We start from the raw sequence: 15838 nt of genomic DNA on the forward strand, positions 1-15838 counted from the left end.
GGAAACAGAAGATGACTTCCAGAAGAAAGAAAGGCCAAAGATCTAGCTGGGCTGGATTTTAGCCTGGCCATGCATATGTGGGTACAAAGGGGGAACTGGTAAGGACATTCTAGGAGCCTGGAATTATGACCCCTACTTTTCCAGATTTGAGTGCTTTGACGTTTGTTCATTATCATTTAATTTCGTAGGTGTAGAATAGGTGGCAATGATAAGTAGGAGCCAAACAATTGTGGGAAGATACTAAAAATATTAGAGATACCGGAGATATTAAGATCCCCATTTTAGAGAAGGGGAAACAGGCTCTGAGGTGGACTGGACAAGGTCACAACAGACAAGAATAGCATGTGTCCTGATTCCATCCAGAGCCTGAGTTCTGTGCAAGCACCACCGAGCTCCCCAACCTGAGCGCCACTCTGTTTCCAGCCGGCTTCCCCTCTCCGACCCCGACATCTCATCCTTCCCCCTCGGAAAGTTCCACCTGAAGCCAAACTGGATTTTGTCCTCCCGCACTCTGGGCGTCGCGGGGAGTCAGGGGTTAAAACCCGTGGCCCGGGTGGCCCCTTCCCCCTCCCCAGCCCCCTCGCCTCCTCTCGGCGCCGCGCCTGGAGCGTCGGTCCCGGAGACCGGCACGAGAGAGGAGGGGAAAAAGTGGGCCTGTTTCTCGGGTGGCCAATCCACCGAGCCCGCGGTGCCCCAGAGGAGGCGCCAGTGCTAGGCCAGCGCCAGGCCGGGGCTGCCTGCTTCCCGCGGCAAAGTACAAATGCGCCCGAGCGCGGCGCCTGGCGCCCTTGGCGTGCACAGCCAGCCCCCGTGCAGCCTTCCCCTGCGGCCGCCGCGCCGTCGCCACCGCCGGGACCGCCGCCCCGCCAGGCCCCAGGACCCCGCGGCCCGACCCCGAGCGCACCGAACTGGGGGCGCCGGCCGCTTCTAGCCCACGCGCCCAGAACAGCCTGCTGGCCCCGCGCGCCTCGCCCAACGCTGCGCGCTCTGCAGACTTCTGTCCTCGCCCGTCTTTCTTCTCCTCCCCTTCCTCTCACCTTCTCCTTTGCTTTTATTACCTTTACCCCTTGCCGTACCTTCCTCCTCTCTCCATCTCTCTCCCTCCTTTTCACATATTCTCTTAACACCTTCCTCTTATTCCCACCTTAGACCTCCCTTTCTGTCCTCACCACCTTCTAGTCCCTTCTCTCCCCACTGTAGCAGCAGCCTTCCCCTGGGCTGTCGATTACGTTGTGCCCCTGTGCCTCAGTGTCCCCCTCATCTCACTGTCTCTGACTCCCCTCCCGGCTCAGAGCCTAGTGGCCTGTCCCTGGGGGAAAGAAGGATGGTTCTCGAGGGAAGGGTCCTCTCCTCCTTGCTGGGACTCGCGCTGCTCTGGTTCCCCCTGGACTCCCACGCTCGAGTTCGTAAGTAGATGGCGGGAGGCGCGGGTCGCTGGGAGGGCAGAAGAGGGGTTCAGGCCCCTGGGATGTGCGGGAAAGTGGCAGACTTGGGAACCTCAAGGTGTTCTGACTGCCGTTCAGGCAGCACCTGTGCCGAAAGGGTGGCGCTCCTCTGCGGACTAGTATGGGCTGATGACTGGGAGACTGGGTGGAACTTGGCAAGACTCAGAGCCAAGGGTACTGCTGCCATGGACCTGAGAATAGAAGACCGAGGGCATCGGGAAAGAGGGTAGATCACTGCTTTAGGGGTGGGGGTGTTTTTTTCTATCAGAGAGTCCCATGTGTTTAGCTGCAGGGCTGCTTTTAAAGAGAACCCGTGGAGAGAGCTAACTAGGATAACGGTCCTCATCCCTTATCTCTCTTGATCTTCACTCCGAAGAGGTGGGTATCATTTTATAGATGAGAAAACTTAGGCTGAAAGAAACTTGCCCACATTTACAGAGCTAGTAAACCATCCAAAGCCAGGGTTCTCCAATTCCAAATCCTGTGCTTTCTTCCCCTGCCCCACAGGGTCTGGGGGGGGACCCTGATTTAGAGTTGTGAGACCCTGGAAGGCAGCAGGGCACAGTGAGAGAGCCCAATATTCATTATCCCAGGTCTGGTGAATACCAGTTGGTGTGAGGCAAGCATGGAGGGTACCTCTCTGAGCCTCAGTTTCCTAATCTATTACATAGGAGTAAAAATTCCAGGACTGTTGTGAGAATCAAATTAGAGAAAACATGTAAAGCAACTAGCATCAGCATCTAGCTGGTACATGATAGGTTCTTTAAAAATATTAATTTTCTAATTCATGCTTTTCCACTTGGATACAGTGTAACCTTACACAGTTTATATAATCTCTCTAAACCTCAGTTTCCTCCCTAACGCCCAAATAGGCTGGTGGACCCCATCCCCATTCCCTGCCAATTTCTTAGAATGCTGTGAGAATGGATAACAAAACTAAAGGTTCTCTTAATAAGAAGGAAGGCACTTGGTTCAAAACCTGAATATCCAGTAATCGGAGGCCCAGGAGGGGCAGTGGTTTTGCTCTAGGTTACACTGGGCAGACCCTGGGATGAAGACCCCAGTTTTCCACCTCCCAGGCTAATGCTATTTCCTCCCCACAGCTCAGCTCCCCCATATCTGCCTTTCTTTTGCTTGTGACTTTCTGAGCCTATGGGGCTGGATTTTGTTTCATTCCTGTCTCTCCCAGCGAAGGCAGGCTTCATGTCTAGTCCTCCCCGGGCTGCCAGCAGCATGAGACTTATAGATGTCCTTAGTAACAAGTAATGGGAAGAGCTCAGTGTTGGGTTCAAGTTCTGGCTTTGCTCCTTTTCATAAGTCACAACTTCTCTGCGCCTTGATGTCGTCATCTGTCTCAGACATATTCACCTGGAATCCAAAGGGTTCTTGAGAGGATGAAAGGAGGTGACTGTTAAAGTGCTCAGTACAGTACAATGCCTAGTACTCAGTAAATGTCTCCTCCCCCTCCTTGAGCCCTAGAGGTTTCCTCTTAACAATTTTACCTGTTGCTTCTTAAAAGGGATTAAGCACAGGATGCCCTCCATGACCGCCTCTCTCCTACTTGGCACATTGTTCTCAGTCTCAGAGTTTTTCTCCAGATATCATTGCCCTTGATGCATCTTGGAAAGATGCCCTAGAATCAGATCATTATGCAGGATTGCTCATGTCCTACCCATACCCCTCTTTGCCTCCCGTATCTCGTCAGCCATTCACCTTGCTTAGATACACCTTTCAGCAAACTTTTCCCTGGCCACCAGATCCACTCTGATCTCCTTCTTCTATGCCTCCACTGGCCTTCAGGTCCATACTTCTCACTGGGTCCTGCCACTATGCAGTCTCTCCTACAGCCCGGAGCTTAACTCGAGACACATAATAACTCAGAGCAGACTTATTAAGTTAAGTTGAGGTGGTCTGGTATTCAGAGGGTTGTGTTAAAATTCTGAGATGTCAGAGCTGGAAAAGCCTTTGAAAGTCATCTGCTTCTACCCCTCGATTTTCCTATCCTTATAGTTAAACTAAGCACAGAAAGGGTGAACGGCTTACCCAAGGTCACACAGCAAATTTATTAAAGAAAAGAATAGAGACCTGGCTTGTAGTTTCTGATTTGTCACTTACTGGTTGTATGAATTGGGAAAATCACTTCCCTTCTCTGAGCTTCATTTTGTCTATTGATGACAATGTATAAATACTATAGTTATTTGCCAGGGTCCTATTTGAAAGTCTCTTATGAAGGTCCTTGTCTTAGTTTAAGTAAGTTCCTAGGCCTGTTGTGAGTAGGAAATCTCCTGGTGGCATCTTAGGTGCTTTTAGGAGTGGTGCCGACAGATGGAAATTCTCAAGTCTCTGTGGTGTCAGACTCTTGAGGTGGCCCAGCCTTGCAAATGCCAAGGGCCTGTGAGCATGCATGGCAGCTTGCTCCTTGGTTAAATTACAAGGCTATTCAAACAAAGATTATTCTATCTTCGGCTCTATTTCCAGGCACAGATTGAGTTGTGATCCCAACCCAGACTGAGCCTCAACTCCAGCTACAGGCTGAGCCCTGATCCTCAAATCCTGACCACAGATTGAACCCCAATTCTGAGTCCCCAACTTGGTCTCTAAACAGGACTGATTCCAGCCCCAGGCAGAGTCACATGCATGCATAATGTTGATCACTCATCCCTCTATGGAAGGAGAATCTGCCTAGTATCCTGACTTCCTCTCCAGAGCTGTGTCCCCTTATCAGCTCCTCTCCTTTGTACCCTACCCTTACTAATTGTCTCCCCCTACAAGGTATCCAGCATGCTTCTGCTTTCTCTCCCCTCCCTCCATCCAATCCCACTTTCGGGAGAGTCAAGTTATCAAGTAAAAACATTGATCTCTCTATTCTTTCTTTGAGGGGCTCGAAGCTTCTGTTCCCCAGTGACAGAATCCCAGACCCCAGAAGCAGAGATGGGGCAGAAAGGGAGCTCCCATGGTATAATGTGTTGCAAAAGACAAACTTGGAATCAGAAGGTCAGAGCTCCAGCACCTGGCTCGGCCACCAATTCCAACTGTGGCACAGGGCAAGTTGCTTTTCTCTGCCCCTCAGTTTTCCTGGCTGTGAAGTAAGATGGTTGGACATAAATAGATAATCACTGAGGACCATTCTAGCTTTAACATCTCATGATTCTAGGACTTTAAGATCCAACGATGCTAGTGTCTTTATTCTGAGTCTACTCAGACCTTCAGAAAAGGGAGTTGGGCAAGTGTGGGTGTGCAACATGACACTCCTGCCTTTGCCCCAGAGAGGAGTAGACAGACAGACCCTCAAGAGAAAGTACCTAGAGAGCCTCGGACAGTGGATGTAGAGGGAGACTCTCCAGTGGGGACCCTGCCCTGCTGTTCGGCTTAGTCGCATCCCCATCCACCTGTCAAGATGTACCTGAGGGAGTGGCAGGCACCTGAGGAAAGGTGGGACATTTGTCTCCAGGCAGGCCCCTCTCTGAGCCTATCTGGGAGGTTCTGCACCTCCTCTCTCCCACCAGTAGAGGTCTCTGTCTCACTCACTCACTTGCAAACTGCTGAGCAGGAGCTGGGCAACAGCTGCGCCCGTTGCTCCAGCTGTTGCACCTGTTCCAGGACTGGCCTCTCAAGTTCCCCCAGCCACTGGCCACGGCGCCCCCGCCGGGCTCTGGGAGAGGGACCTTGACTCTCTTGGACTCCCAAATAAAAGGACTGGTGTGAGAGTGGTGCCGCTGCGAGGTGCGATTGCGGAGATCATTTCAGGCCTGCCTCTGCCTCTGGGCAGAAGCCCATCCCAGGGAAGACCGTTCCACAGTATTCTTCTGTTACCCATCTTGTAATTGGATTCTTCTTTATGTCTCACCTGGATCCTTTTGTTTGTCATTTAAAGCCATTTCTTCCGATCCTATCCCTTAGAGAATGGATGTTTCTATAAGCGCCCCCTTCGGATCTGAAGACTGACATTGGAGTTTGTGCTGGCATAAATCAATGATCTTAAGCAACTCCCAATCCCTTTCGAGGACTCAGTTTTCACATCTGTAAAATAGAGGATTGGATGTCATCTTTAAGTCCCTAGTTTTCCTAAGATTCTGTGAATCTAAAGTGTATATGTTCAAGGCAGAATAGAATATAAACAGTCTCAACATTGCCCCCGGATTCTTGTTGGGTATCAGAGCTGCCTTTCCTGATTTGATGGTTCTCAATTTTGAGGTCATTCAAGGCTCCTGCACATCTGTCACATGCCAGATTAGAGGAGTCAGCATCAGAGGAGTGAAGACCCTTTCCCTAGGTTGCACAGCTCAGCCCCTGAGGAGCTGAGGTTTTCACTTCTGATTCCCTTAGGAGGCCTCCCACATCGGGTACCAGAGCAGAGCTTATGTCTTAGAGGGGAGCAAGTTTGTTTTGGAGAAAAGAGGACTATAAATAAATAGAGAAAATATGGCTGTGTGGGCGCAAGGGAAAAGATGTAAACGTTCTCACATTTCTGCACAGCCTGGCTCACTCTGGTCTCCTGAGCCCTTGCAGGCTGGGGACAGGCCAGCCACAGTTCCAGGCCTCTCTCCTCACACCCAAGTTCCTCCCAGTCCCCTCCAGCCTCTCCTGTAGCCCAGAAGCTTCTTTCTGGTTGAATTTTCTGCTTCCTATTGGAAGAATTCCCAACTACACTACCCACTCCTAACTACCCCTTACAAGACATTTGTCATAACATGGGAGTTTCAAGGCAGAGTGGATGACCTTGGATGGAACAGTTTGGAACTTTTGACTTACATGTGAAAATCATGGAATCACTCATTCCCTTACCTGCCCAGGTTCCTGACCTTTTTGTACATGGTGTTTGGTTTGGTAGGTGATTGGGGGTTCAGATGGTGAGAGCTGGAAAGGGGCTAATTCCTGTTGGGTGGTAAGATCAAAGTGATGCTGAGAGGAATTTGGCTCTCCTATCACCTAATGAAGTTTTCTTTTTTGTTAAAGAAAGTGGTTTTCAGGAATAAGAGCCATCAATCACCTTCTCTTCCGGAGCTTCCCTCTCTGTTGACTCCATTCTTTCATTGTACATCTATTCTGCAAGCATCATCTCTATGTGGGTTCTGCACAGTGCACTGGAGATACAAAAATTAATGAAATCTAGTTCTTTTTCTCAAGAAGCTCACAACTGAGTAAGCAAGAAGAACCCACTTAATGGGTACTTTTACACCAGTCTGAGAAGAGTTGTAATAGAGGGCTGGACTCAGTTCTGTGGGAGACCTGAAGAAGGACTGGCCAGTGGCCTGGAAGTTTGGAGCAGCTTCACAGAAGAGGTGACACTTAAACAAGCTCTTGAAGAACCAGTTGGTCAGACACTGGAGATGGGGAATCACATTCCAAGTGGAGGAAACAGCATGTGTGAAGACAAAAGTGTGAAGGAGCCTGGCGGGGGTGGTGGAAGAGTAAGAAATTCAGCAAGAGGAGATGAGGCTGAAAACAGGGCTACCACAGAGTTTTTCTGGAAAAGCAGGTGGGAGCTAGCTCGTGACAGGCAAGGGTGACCTGATAACATTTGGAGTCTGGTAAACATTGCTGTCCTGAATTCAGGGTAGGCCAACTAAATCCAATCACTTTAGTCAGTATCCAGCTAGATGAAGAGCTTTGGCTGTGTCTTATCCGATTGGACACTGCAGGAAGGGGAGTTGGCACCCAGCCCGCCCTAGCCCCCCACAATGGCCTGCAAGAACCATGGTCACCCAACTGTGCTTTTGCATGATGCTTCTGCTGCCTGTCGATACCTCGTTAGCTCCTCAAGACCCAGCTCAGGCATCTTCCCAGGGAAGCTTCCCTGAAGAGCCTATGCTTCTGTACTATCACAGCATTTGTCAGATTGTATGCATTACATCTATCTGTCTTCTTCCTTAGTCTGTGAGCTCCTCGAGGATGGGGACTGTGTCTTAGTTAGTCATGTACCAGACCCATGACTAGTATAAGATTTGATATAGTAAAAGCTCAATAAATGAATAGTGGGAAGTAATATTACTATTACTAATGATGATAGCATCATAACTAATGATAATTACATTTACTGCTTGTTGTGCCAAATACCCCACACCGAGCTATTTGTTCCAGCCTGAAAGCTCTATTCCATCCTGATTGCTCTTTCACCCTCTCCATCCAAGTCCAGTCTGTCCCAAAGCCTGCCCTCTGTACCTACTAAGTGTTTCTCAAACCTGCACTTTTGCCCATGGACACTGCTTCTGTCTTGATCTAGGCCAGCATGGTCTCAAAACAGATGATGGCAACGGCCTGGTCTCTCTGCCTCCAGTCTTTCCCTCCAATTCATTCTCTATTCCTGTGGCCATAGCGATGATTCTAAAATGCAAACCTGACAACTGACACACCCCAGTTTGAAGCTTTTCTGTGGCTTTCCTTTGCCCTTACGAACCTGGAGCTTTTCATTGAATTCTGTGAGTAAAAACTACCATGGGAAACAGACTGTTAGGGAAGTTAATGAGTCAGCACCCAGATCTGCTTTTTGTCCGTTTTTAACCTACCATTTAATTGAGCATCTAATATGTGTCAGGCACAAGGTGTATTACATATATTCCCTGATTTAATTCTATGGTAACCCCCAAATGTAGAGATTATTACCAATTCCATTCAACAGATGTGGAAACAGTCCTGAAATGGTTAAGTAATTTGTCTAACCTCAGGCTGTAGATGAAAGCAAATCCTATGTAAACCCTGGCCTATCTAACTCTGAAGACAGGGTCTTTAGACTATATACACATATCCACTGAATGAGGAGTTTTGAGGGGTATGAGACCTGTCCAAATTTAATTCTTATCTTTTTCTCTAAAGCCTGGAACAGGGCCAATTGTCCTCAAACGTAAACTTCCCCCACTAACAGTCTTTTCCCCAGGTTAGACATCACAGACATTAATTCTAAGATCTCTGACAGAGAGCCTCGTTAGCCCCCTGAGTTGGGGAGAGAGATATGGGCACAGGTTGGTGGGATGAGATATAGTGGTGGGTGGGGAGAGGAAGCAGGGCAGGCCCAAAGCCAGGGCAGAAGTGGAAGGGAGGAGATGTGAGAGACAAACTTTGTCTCCTCCACGTCACTCGGGATAGGCCCCACTGGCTCCCCGAACCTCATCCTAATCCTCCTTGGGGCCCCTGAGAGTCTGGGTGTATGGAACCGCAAACACATCCTAAATGGTGGAAGCTTAAAATGATCAAATCTTAGAACCACAAAATCTTCATGTTCTAATGAAATGCAGACTCTTAGAAGCATGGAATTTTCAAATCTCGAATCTTGGAAACCTAGAACCTTAGAGTCACAGAATTTGGGAATCATGCATGAATTCATAAACCATCTGCGCAGAAAACCTTTGAAGATAAAAGTTCACTTCCAGACACACACTTAATTTTGCATATGGGAATCTGAGGCTCAGAAAGACTCGTCTGCAACGTCATACAGTGCATTTGTGGCACAAAGAGCTAGAGCTCCTTCCACCAGCCACGTGCGGGGATTGGGGCTAGTGCCAGGACTGCAGGGATAGAGGCAGAGGCCACCGCCTGCCTGGCGATTCTACCCCCTGCCTGGTTTTAGCATGGCCCTGGGCACTTTCCTCCTTAGAAGACGAGGGAGCTCCAGAGATGCCTCCCTTCCTTGTGCCTCTCACCTAGGAGGGTGTGATAAGGTGGGGATTATGGTTCCAGCAGGCCTCCTGGGGTTGAGGGATGGCCTGCCAGGCCCCCCACACTCTCAGCTGCTGCCAGGTCTGTTGATGAGGGGAAGGGGCCTCCAGGCCTGGCCTTGGGCTGAGACATTCTCTCTGTCTTCATGCTCTGAGCAATCTGTGAGGGAGAGGGGATGCCAATTGGCTCAGGGGCCAGGATAAAGGGCTGCCCCAAGGAAGGTGGAACACAGGTTTCTTCAGCAGCAAGGCTGAGACCTAAGGCCACAGTAGTGTTGTAATCGCCCCCCTCCCTGGCGGGAGGAGGGGATTGAGGAAGAAAGACATTATTCAGTCCTTGGAGAGTTGGGCTGACTCTGACAAGCACCCCAGCTGGACCTGTGTACCGCCCTCACTGCCAGCGGAGGCTGAGATAAACAGTTCATTTGATACGGGCCCGGGCCAGCCGAGGCCTTGCTGGGAACGGGATCTGCTGTCTGATCCCCTCCTCTGCTTTGGGGGTTTGGAGGGGGTGGGGAGAGAACTAAGCCTTGTGTTCCTTGGTCCCCAGTGGCCATCAAAATACAGCCTCTGAGGGCATCAAAACCATGACCTCAGACCTTTGTTCTGGGAGGCCCAAGAGGCAGGGCATGAGCAGTGCAAGGAGCCAGAGGCCGATTTCTGCTTCTTACAAAGGCAACTTTCTAAAGGTTGGGAATGGCCCTTGAACTCCTCGGGTCTATTGCTGTGGGTCGGGGGCTGCCCTCCAGCCCACCCCACCACCAGCACTGAGGGAATTTCTGCCTTGCATTTGAGCTCCCCCTTACAAGTGTACTGCTTTTGGTGCTCTGGGATTCTGTGAGTATAAAAATCTATTTGAGATGATAATGTCCGTCTTGCTGGGTCCTTACCATGATTATCATAATAATAGCATTCAACTAAGTGTTGGGAACTGGGCTAAGTAAGCACTTTACAAGTGTTTTCCAATTGAATTCTCCAAACAACAATGTTAATGAGATAAGTGATGTGCAGAGAAGATAGTCAATGAATGTTGGTTCCTTTTTCCATATTTTAATCTTATTTAATTCAGCAAGCCTTTGTGGACACTTCACTTGTGCTGGGTCTCCCAGTTTTTTCCTAAAAGAACTCAGATATTCTTTAGGTAGGTAATGGACAGTTTTTCTATTGGAATGGTAGCATCATCCTTTCTGGGTGGTAAAAATCACCAGGTGCCTGAGTGGAGGAAGGTTGGCAGCAATAGGGCAAGAGGCAGAGGGGTGGGACCAGCGGCTGTGAGCTGGACCGGGAACCCTGACTCATGGCTTGTTGGTGAGCAGATGAGAGGTGAGGGCAGGTGAGTCCTAGAGAGAGCCCAAAAGCCTGGGCAAATGGTTGGCTGTAATAGGTAAGAGGTTGGGGCTTCAAGAAAGCAGGTTTGCAGGAAAGGTATCTAATCCACATAAGAAAACAATTTCAATCACTCTTAGAAGGATTTGTCTACATATTGACAACTGATATGCAGATTACAAAAATAATCAATTGATGTGCAGTCCCACACACAATAATCAATTGATTGCAATCACAGTAGCACCTATGACTGTTTTTAAGGATATTTAACCCATTTCCCATTTAAGAAAAAAAAGTGCAGCTCGCTGCCAGTGTTAATTTAACTTCACGTGTAGGAATGCTACATTTTCTAGGATTTGACATTTTCAGCAATTGAGAATTACTGTATTTTGTAAATGGAAGTACTACTACTAAAAACAGAATGCAATAAATAAAATGATGTTGTTTGTTTCCAAAGACTATTGATATACTAGAGCAATGCGAAAATATTAAAAGCGAGATATTTTATGCCAAACTTTGGAGATAAGGTTAGGACTGTAATCCGTGAATTATCTCGGGGTAAATGCTGCAGCTGCAAGCGCCACTGGAGAGTGTTCTCGGGGCAATGGAAATGGGTTAAAAGTCAATTTTCTAATCTTTTATTAGGCAGCACTTCGTTTTCCCAATTCAAGCACTTCCCATCATGGGACACAGTATAATATGAAAACAAGAAAGCTACCGTGAGTGTCTTTATTGAAAAGGTAGGTGAGAGAGAGAATAAAGCAACAGCAGAGGGTAAGAGAGTCTAGGGTACAGAGGTGTAGTAAATAAATAAACAAAATGAGACGAGAGGAAGCAAGTGTGATTATATGGGCAGAAGGAGCACTGGACTGTAAATCTGGAGACTTGGGCTTTCGTCACTGCTTGGTGACTGACTTGCTATGTGACCTCAGAGGTATAATTTGTCTTCTCTGGGCCTCAGACTATTCATCTAATTGTAATAACTAGATTTATACCACTGTTAAAGTTCAGAGCGGGACAGTGACATGCCCAAAGTCACACAGTAAGTGAGTGGTCAAGCAGAGATTCAGACTCCTTGGACATTCTGGCCCCCTGACTGGGAGAGCATGTCCAACAAACTCACTTTTGCCTGAGTGGTCCAGATGACATCCTTCCTAGAACCAGAAAAAAGGAGGGATGAGGCATGGTCTTTGGGCTGGAGCCTCCTGGAACTGACAAAGCCCTGCTTGGTTTGCCAGGCCCGGACATGTTCTGCCTTTTCCATGGGAAGAGATACTCCCCCGGCGAGAGCTGGCACCCCTACTTGGAGCCACAGGGCCTGATGTACTGCCTGCGCTGCACTTGCTCTGAGGTACGTTCCTCTAGCCACCCAGCCACCTGTGTCAGGTATCTCTGGGAGAAGTCGCTCTAGGGAAAAGGGAGGGCGCCTGACTCTAAAGGTCAGAGGCACTCCAGAACCAGGCCTTCTAGAATTATGCTCTTCTAACTACAGCTGGGGGACTTGGGGCCATGCCACTTCACAACCGAGTACTCAGTACCTGCTACCACTGCTGTGCACCTCTCAGAGATGAGTCATTCAATGGATCGGTGGCCGGGCTGGCTGGAGACTTGAGTCTCCCATCTCTCATCCCAGCCTTTACACCTCTGCTGGTACCAGCCTCCCTACCTCCCGCACAGCAGACAGACCTGGCCTCCCATTCCTTCCTTTCCTCATACTATTTCTCCCAGGCCTCTCTTGCCGCCCTGCCTTAGTACGCATTCCCCGAATTCCACTGATCCAAAGAGTTGTTCTTCAAGGCTTTGGCCTAATGCTACCTCAACTAGTAGGCTTACTCAATCTCTCACCTGCAAGTATTTTCTTCTTCTGGGATCCCATGTAAGTTTCTCCATCCCTTTCTCCCGACTGCTGTTGCCAGGTATAATAGTTATCTATGTTTGCCAGTTACTGCACCTCCTAGGTAGGTGGAGCCCAAGAGCAGGTCTTCCTAGGGGCTCCTTCATGCCCAGTTCCGTGTCCTGCTGAAGGCTGAACAAACTGGGGCAGAGACCATGTCTTCTTGTTCCCTTCTGTCTCCTGCCACTCTACCCCCAGCCCAGCATCTTCCACAGGGTCTTGCACAATCAACTGGGTGGAATAAATGAGACCTTCATATGGTTCAGAATTCTTAGGCCAGGTGTGAGGTTGGAGGGTGGGCAAGAGAGAAGGGATTTAAGAGGCTTGAAATACCCTTGGCTTTAGCTCAGCTGCCAGAGGCCCAGCCTGGTTGTCATGATATCCTCAGCATTTTCTGGATGCTGGTAACTGCAAAGAGAGGGTACCTATTTTTCAGCTGGAGCCAGTGCCTTGGGTCCTCTCTTTCCCTACACAAAGCCAAGAGAAGAATGCAGAAAGCCAGTAACAGCTTTCCTTATTACAACAGTCCTCAGCTCATGGGGGGAGCAGAGAAGAGCTTCTGAGGGGACACTGGGAGATAGAGGGGTCAGGGCCAGCCTCTCTCCTGACTCTGACCACTGGGCTCTCTGTCCTCCTGGGACCTTTCCCTCCGATTCTCCACTGCTTCCAACATGTTGGCCCCAGGTAGAACTCTGATGCCAACGGGGGCACAACCCTGACGACTGCCTCCCCTTCCTTAGCACATCTGAGACCAATCAGCTTTTCAAAAAGAACTTAATGAAATATAGTCAAAGAACAGGAAGGAAACCATAACAGAAAAATTCCAGACATAGCATGAGATCCAGTTGACAAAGTCCAAGTTTTGTGATCCACTGGAGCTAATCACTTCTCTGTCCCCAGAGTTCACACATACAGTTTCCTCAATCCGAAAGGCTATAGCCAACACCCTGATACCCCACAAATAGACCCTGAATACTCCACATCTTTCACCGTCACTGCTCCCCCTAATCTAAGTCACCTTCATCTCTCACCTGGATGTTACTTGAGCTTCCCAACGGGTCGCCCTGCTCCCTCTTGCACAGTGGCCCGGAGGATTTTTTCTGAACATTAAACTCATCATGTCATTCCAGAAGCTTTTAAAACTCTCCAAACGATTTTTTTTCTTTCTTTTTTTTTTGCACCTAAAGTAAAATTCAAACTCCCTGCTGTGCTCTATATGATCCAGCTTCTGCCTTGTTCTACCTGTGCCGACGTACTTGTTCCTCCACCTGGAATGTTCTTTCCCTAAATCTTCTTGTAAATGGTTCCTTCTCATCCCGCAGTTCATAACAGAAATGTTACCTCCTTATGAGGCTTTCTCTGACTGCTGTTTCAAAAATAGTCTAACTCCGTTAACTCAATCGCATTACCCTGTTTGATTACTACCGTAAATTTAACATCTAAAATGATCTAGATCCTACTCGTTTATTTTTTATGTTCTGTTTCCCCCTGCTAGTGTGTAAGCTCTGTGAGAGCAGAGACACCTTGTCGGTCTCACTCCCTGCTATGTTCCTGGCACTCAGCAGTCATACAGTTAATATTGAGTGAATACGGGAGTCCCTGCCCCACCCACCAGAGGCAGCTTAGCATCGCGGAAAGTACACAGCCCTGGAGGTAGTGCTTACCTGCTGTGTTGTCTTAGGCGACTTAACCTCTCAGAGGCTCTGTTCTCATTTTGAAAGTGCGAATCATAGTATCTACTCCTGGCGTTGTTGAGAAGACAAAGTGAGATAATATGTTTCTATATCACATAAAATCCCTACCAAGTAGCCTCTCAATGCATGGCAGTTATGGCTTTCCCAAGAGGCGCTGTGTGGCTGCAAGGCCACCTGCCTTTTAACCCCTAATGTGTCTCCGTCTTATCTCCTATTGTACGTCACTGATCCTCTCCGTCCCTTGGTTCCTTCAAGGCCAGAATCAAGAGAGATTCTAACTCTTCAGGCCACACGGTTCCTTTCGCTCCACCCTATTTTCATATCTGAGGGCCTCAGTTTAGAAGGCCCCTCTTAGAGCTCAGCCCAGTACTGTGGACTCTATGATGCTCTGTAGCACTGATTAATCCTTATGATCACTTCTGGCCATCTTGGGAAGCAGTGACTCCAGAGGGACGAGGGCCTAGTCCAGGGTTTTCCATGGAGCAAAAGGCTGCCTCTAGGAGAAATGCTGAGGGCACTCATGTGGTCAAGGAGGCTGGAAACAAACTTGCCGACTTCAAAGTATGAACAAAGCTGCCTCCATTCCTCTAAGAGAGAAATCATTTATCCTTCCCCTCCTTGTTGTCATTCATTCACTCGAACTTTAGCAGGCACTAACTTGGAGCCGGGCCCTCTGCTGACGATTCAGAGATGACTAGAATGAGGCTTGGTCCTTGTTCTTGGGAATTTGTGGTGGAATAGATGAGACAGAGGTCAATGGTTCGTGACAACACAGTGCAATGACCTCTATGGCAGAGGAGATGAGAGGTGTGGGAAGCTTTGGATGGGCTGACAAACTGCCTGGGGAGCTGGGAAAACAGCCAAAAGCAGGGTAGCTTCTCTCTCTCCAGCTCCTCATCTCTCTCTGTGCGTTTCTCTGCTCCCTTCTTTCATTTGCTGTACTTGGAAAAGTGTTAAGAACTTCAGGCTCCTCTGTCTCTGGTGCCAACTCCAAGGACTTCGTGCAGGGTCACCCAAACCTCCCAGAGATTTAAGGAATAGATCACGAAACCCTGTCTTCTCCACATCAGGTCTCTAGTTCCCATCCCTGTCACTTGCTCTCATGTGTCACGTTACTCTCTTAACCATGAAGCTTAGGCCCAGAGATCAAAGAACAAAGCCTTGGAATTAAAATAACACAGTCAAGATCAATGTCAAAATAACTTAATGTTTTTACTTGTATGTCTCAAACACCATGAAGGGGATACAAAATCTGCACAAACCCATACATTCTGTGCCCCACTCAGTGGCAGGGGATGGTCATGGATGAGTGAGTCACGCAAGTGAACAGGGAAGAAGCGAGGCTGGACACATGAGTCGATTGTTTTTATCCCATCACAGGCTTAAAATGAGCGCAGCGCCCCACAGTTGGGATGGGGATTTTGGGGGGAGGATGGGTTCAGGTGGGACGCAATGGCTCTTCGGAACCAGGACCGACCCCTGTGTCCTCTGCAGAGTGCCCATGTGAATTGTTACCGCCTCCACTGCCCACCTGTCCACTGTCCCCAGCCTGTGACCGAGCCACAGCAGTGCTGTCCCCGGTGTATGGGTAAGTAGCCTTGCTCTTCCCCTTGTGACAACTGACTCTTATCCCACTCCCGATGCAGGCCTCTGGCAGAAGGAGGCCCCTGGAATGAGAAGGGCAGTCTCTAGCCATCGGAGGTGTTGATGCAAAGGTTCAAAGGAGGAAAAAACATCCTGGATCCCCAAGCAGCAAATATCTCATTTTTAAGTAGCTGTGCTTGGCAGAAGGAGAGAGAAAATGTGGAGAGTAGCTGAAGGAATTGG

The 15838-nt window shown here is 48.8% G+C and overlaps 1 protein-coding gene across 4 annotated transcripts in view; it reads left to right on the plus strand.

Moving 5' to 3' along the window:
- The first annotated feature begins 678 nt into the window (after positions 1-678).
- Positions 679-15838, plus strand: part of CHRDL2 (chordin like 2) — a 32094-nt gene continuing 16934 nt past the window's right edge. Inside the window, exons 1-3 of one of the 4 annotated variants that reach the window (XM_016161490.2) lie at positions 679-1406; positions 11662-11774; positions 15506-15596. In XM_016161490.2, coding sequence (XP_016016976.2) covers positions 1325-1406; positions 11662-11774; positions 15506-15596 — 286 coding nt within the window. In that variant the 5' untranslated portion in view covers positions 679-1324. Of the gene's footprint in view, positions 1407-11661; positions 11775-15505; positions 15600-15838 lie in introns of all 4 variants that reach the window. The other 3 variants (XM_036221428.1, XM_016161489.2, XM_016161491.2) reach the window with 3 other exon arrangements.

The sequence above is a fragment of the Rousettus aegyptiacus genome, unplaced genomic scaffold, assembly GCF_014176215.1.
Source record: "Rousettus aegyptiacus isolate mRouAeg1 unplaced genomic scaffold, mRouAeg1.p scaffold_m13_p_5, whole genome shotgun sequence".
Taxonomy (NCBI): Eukaryota; Metazoa; Chordata; class Mammalia; order Chiroptera; family Pteropodidae; genus Rousettus; species Rousettus aegyptiacus.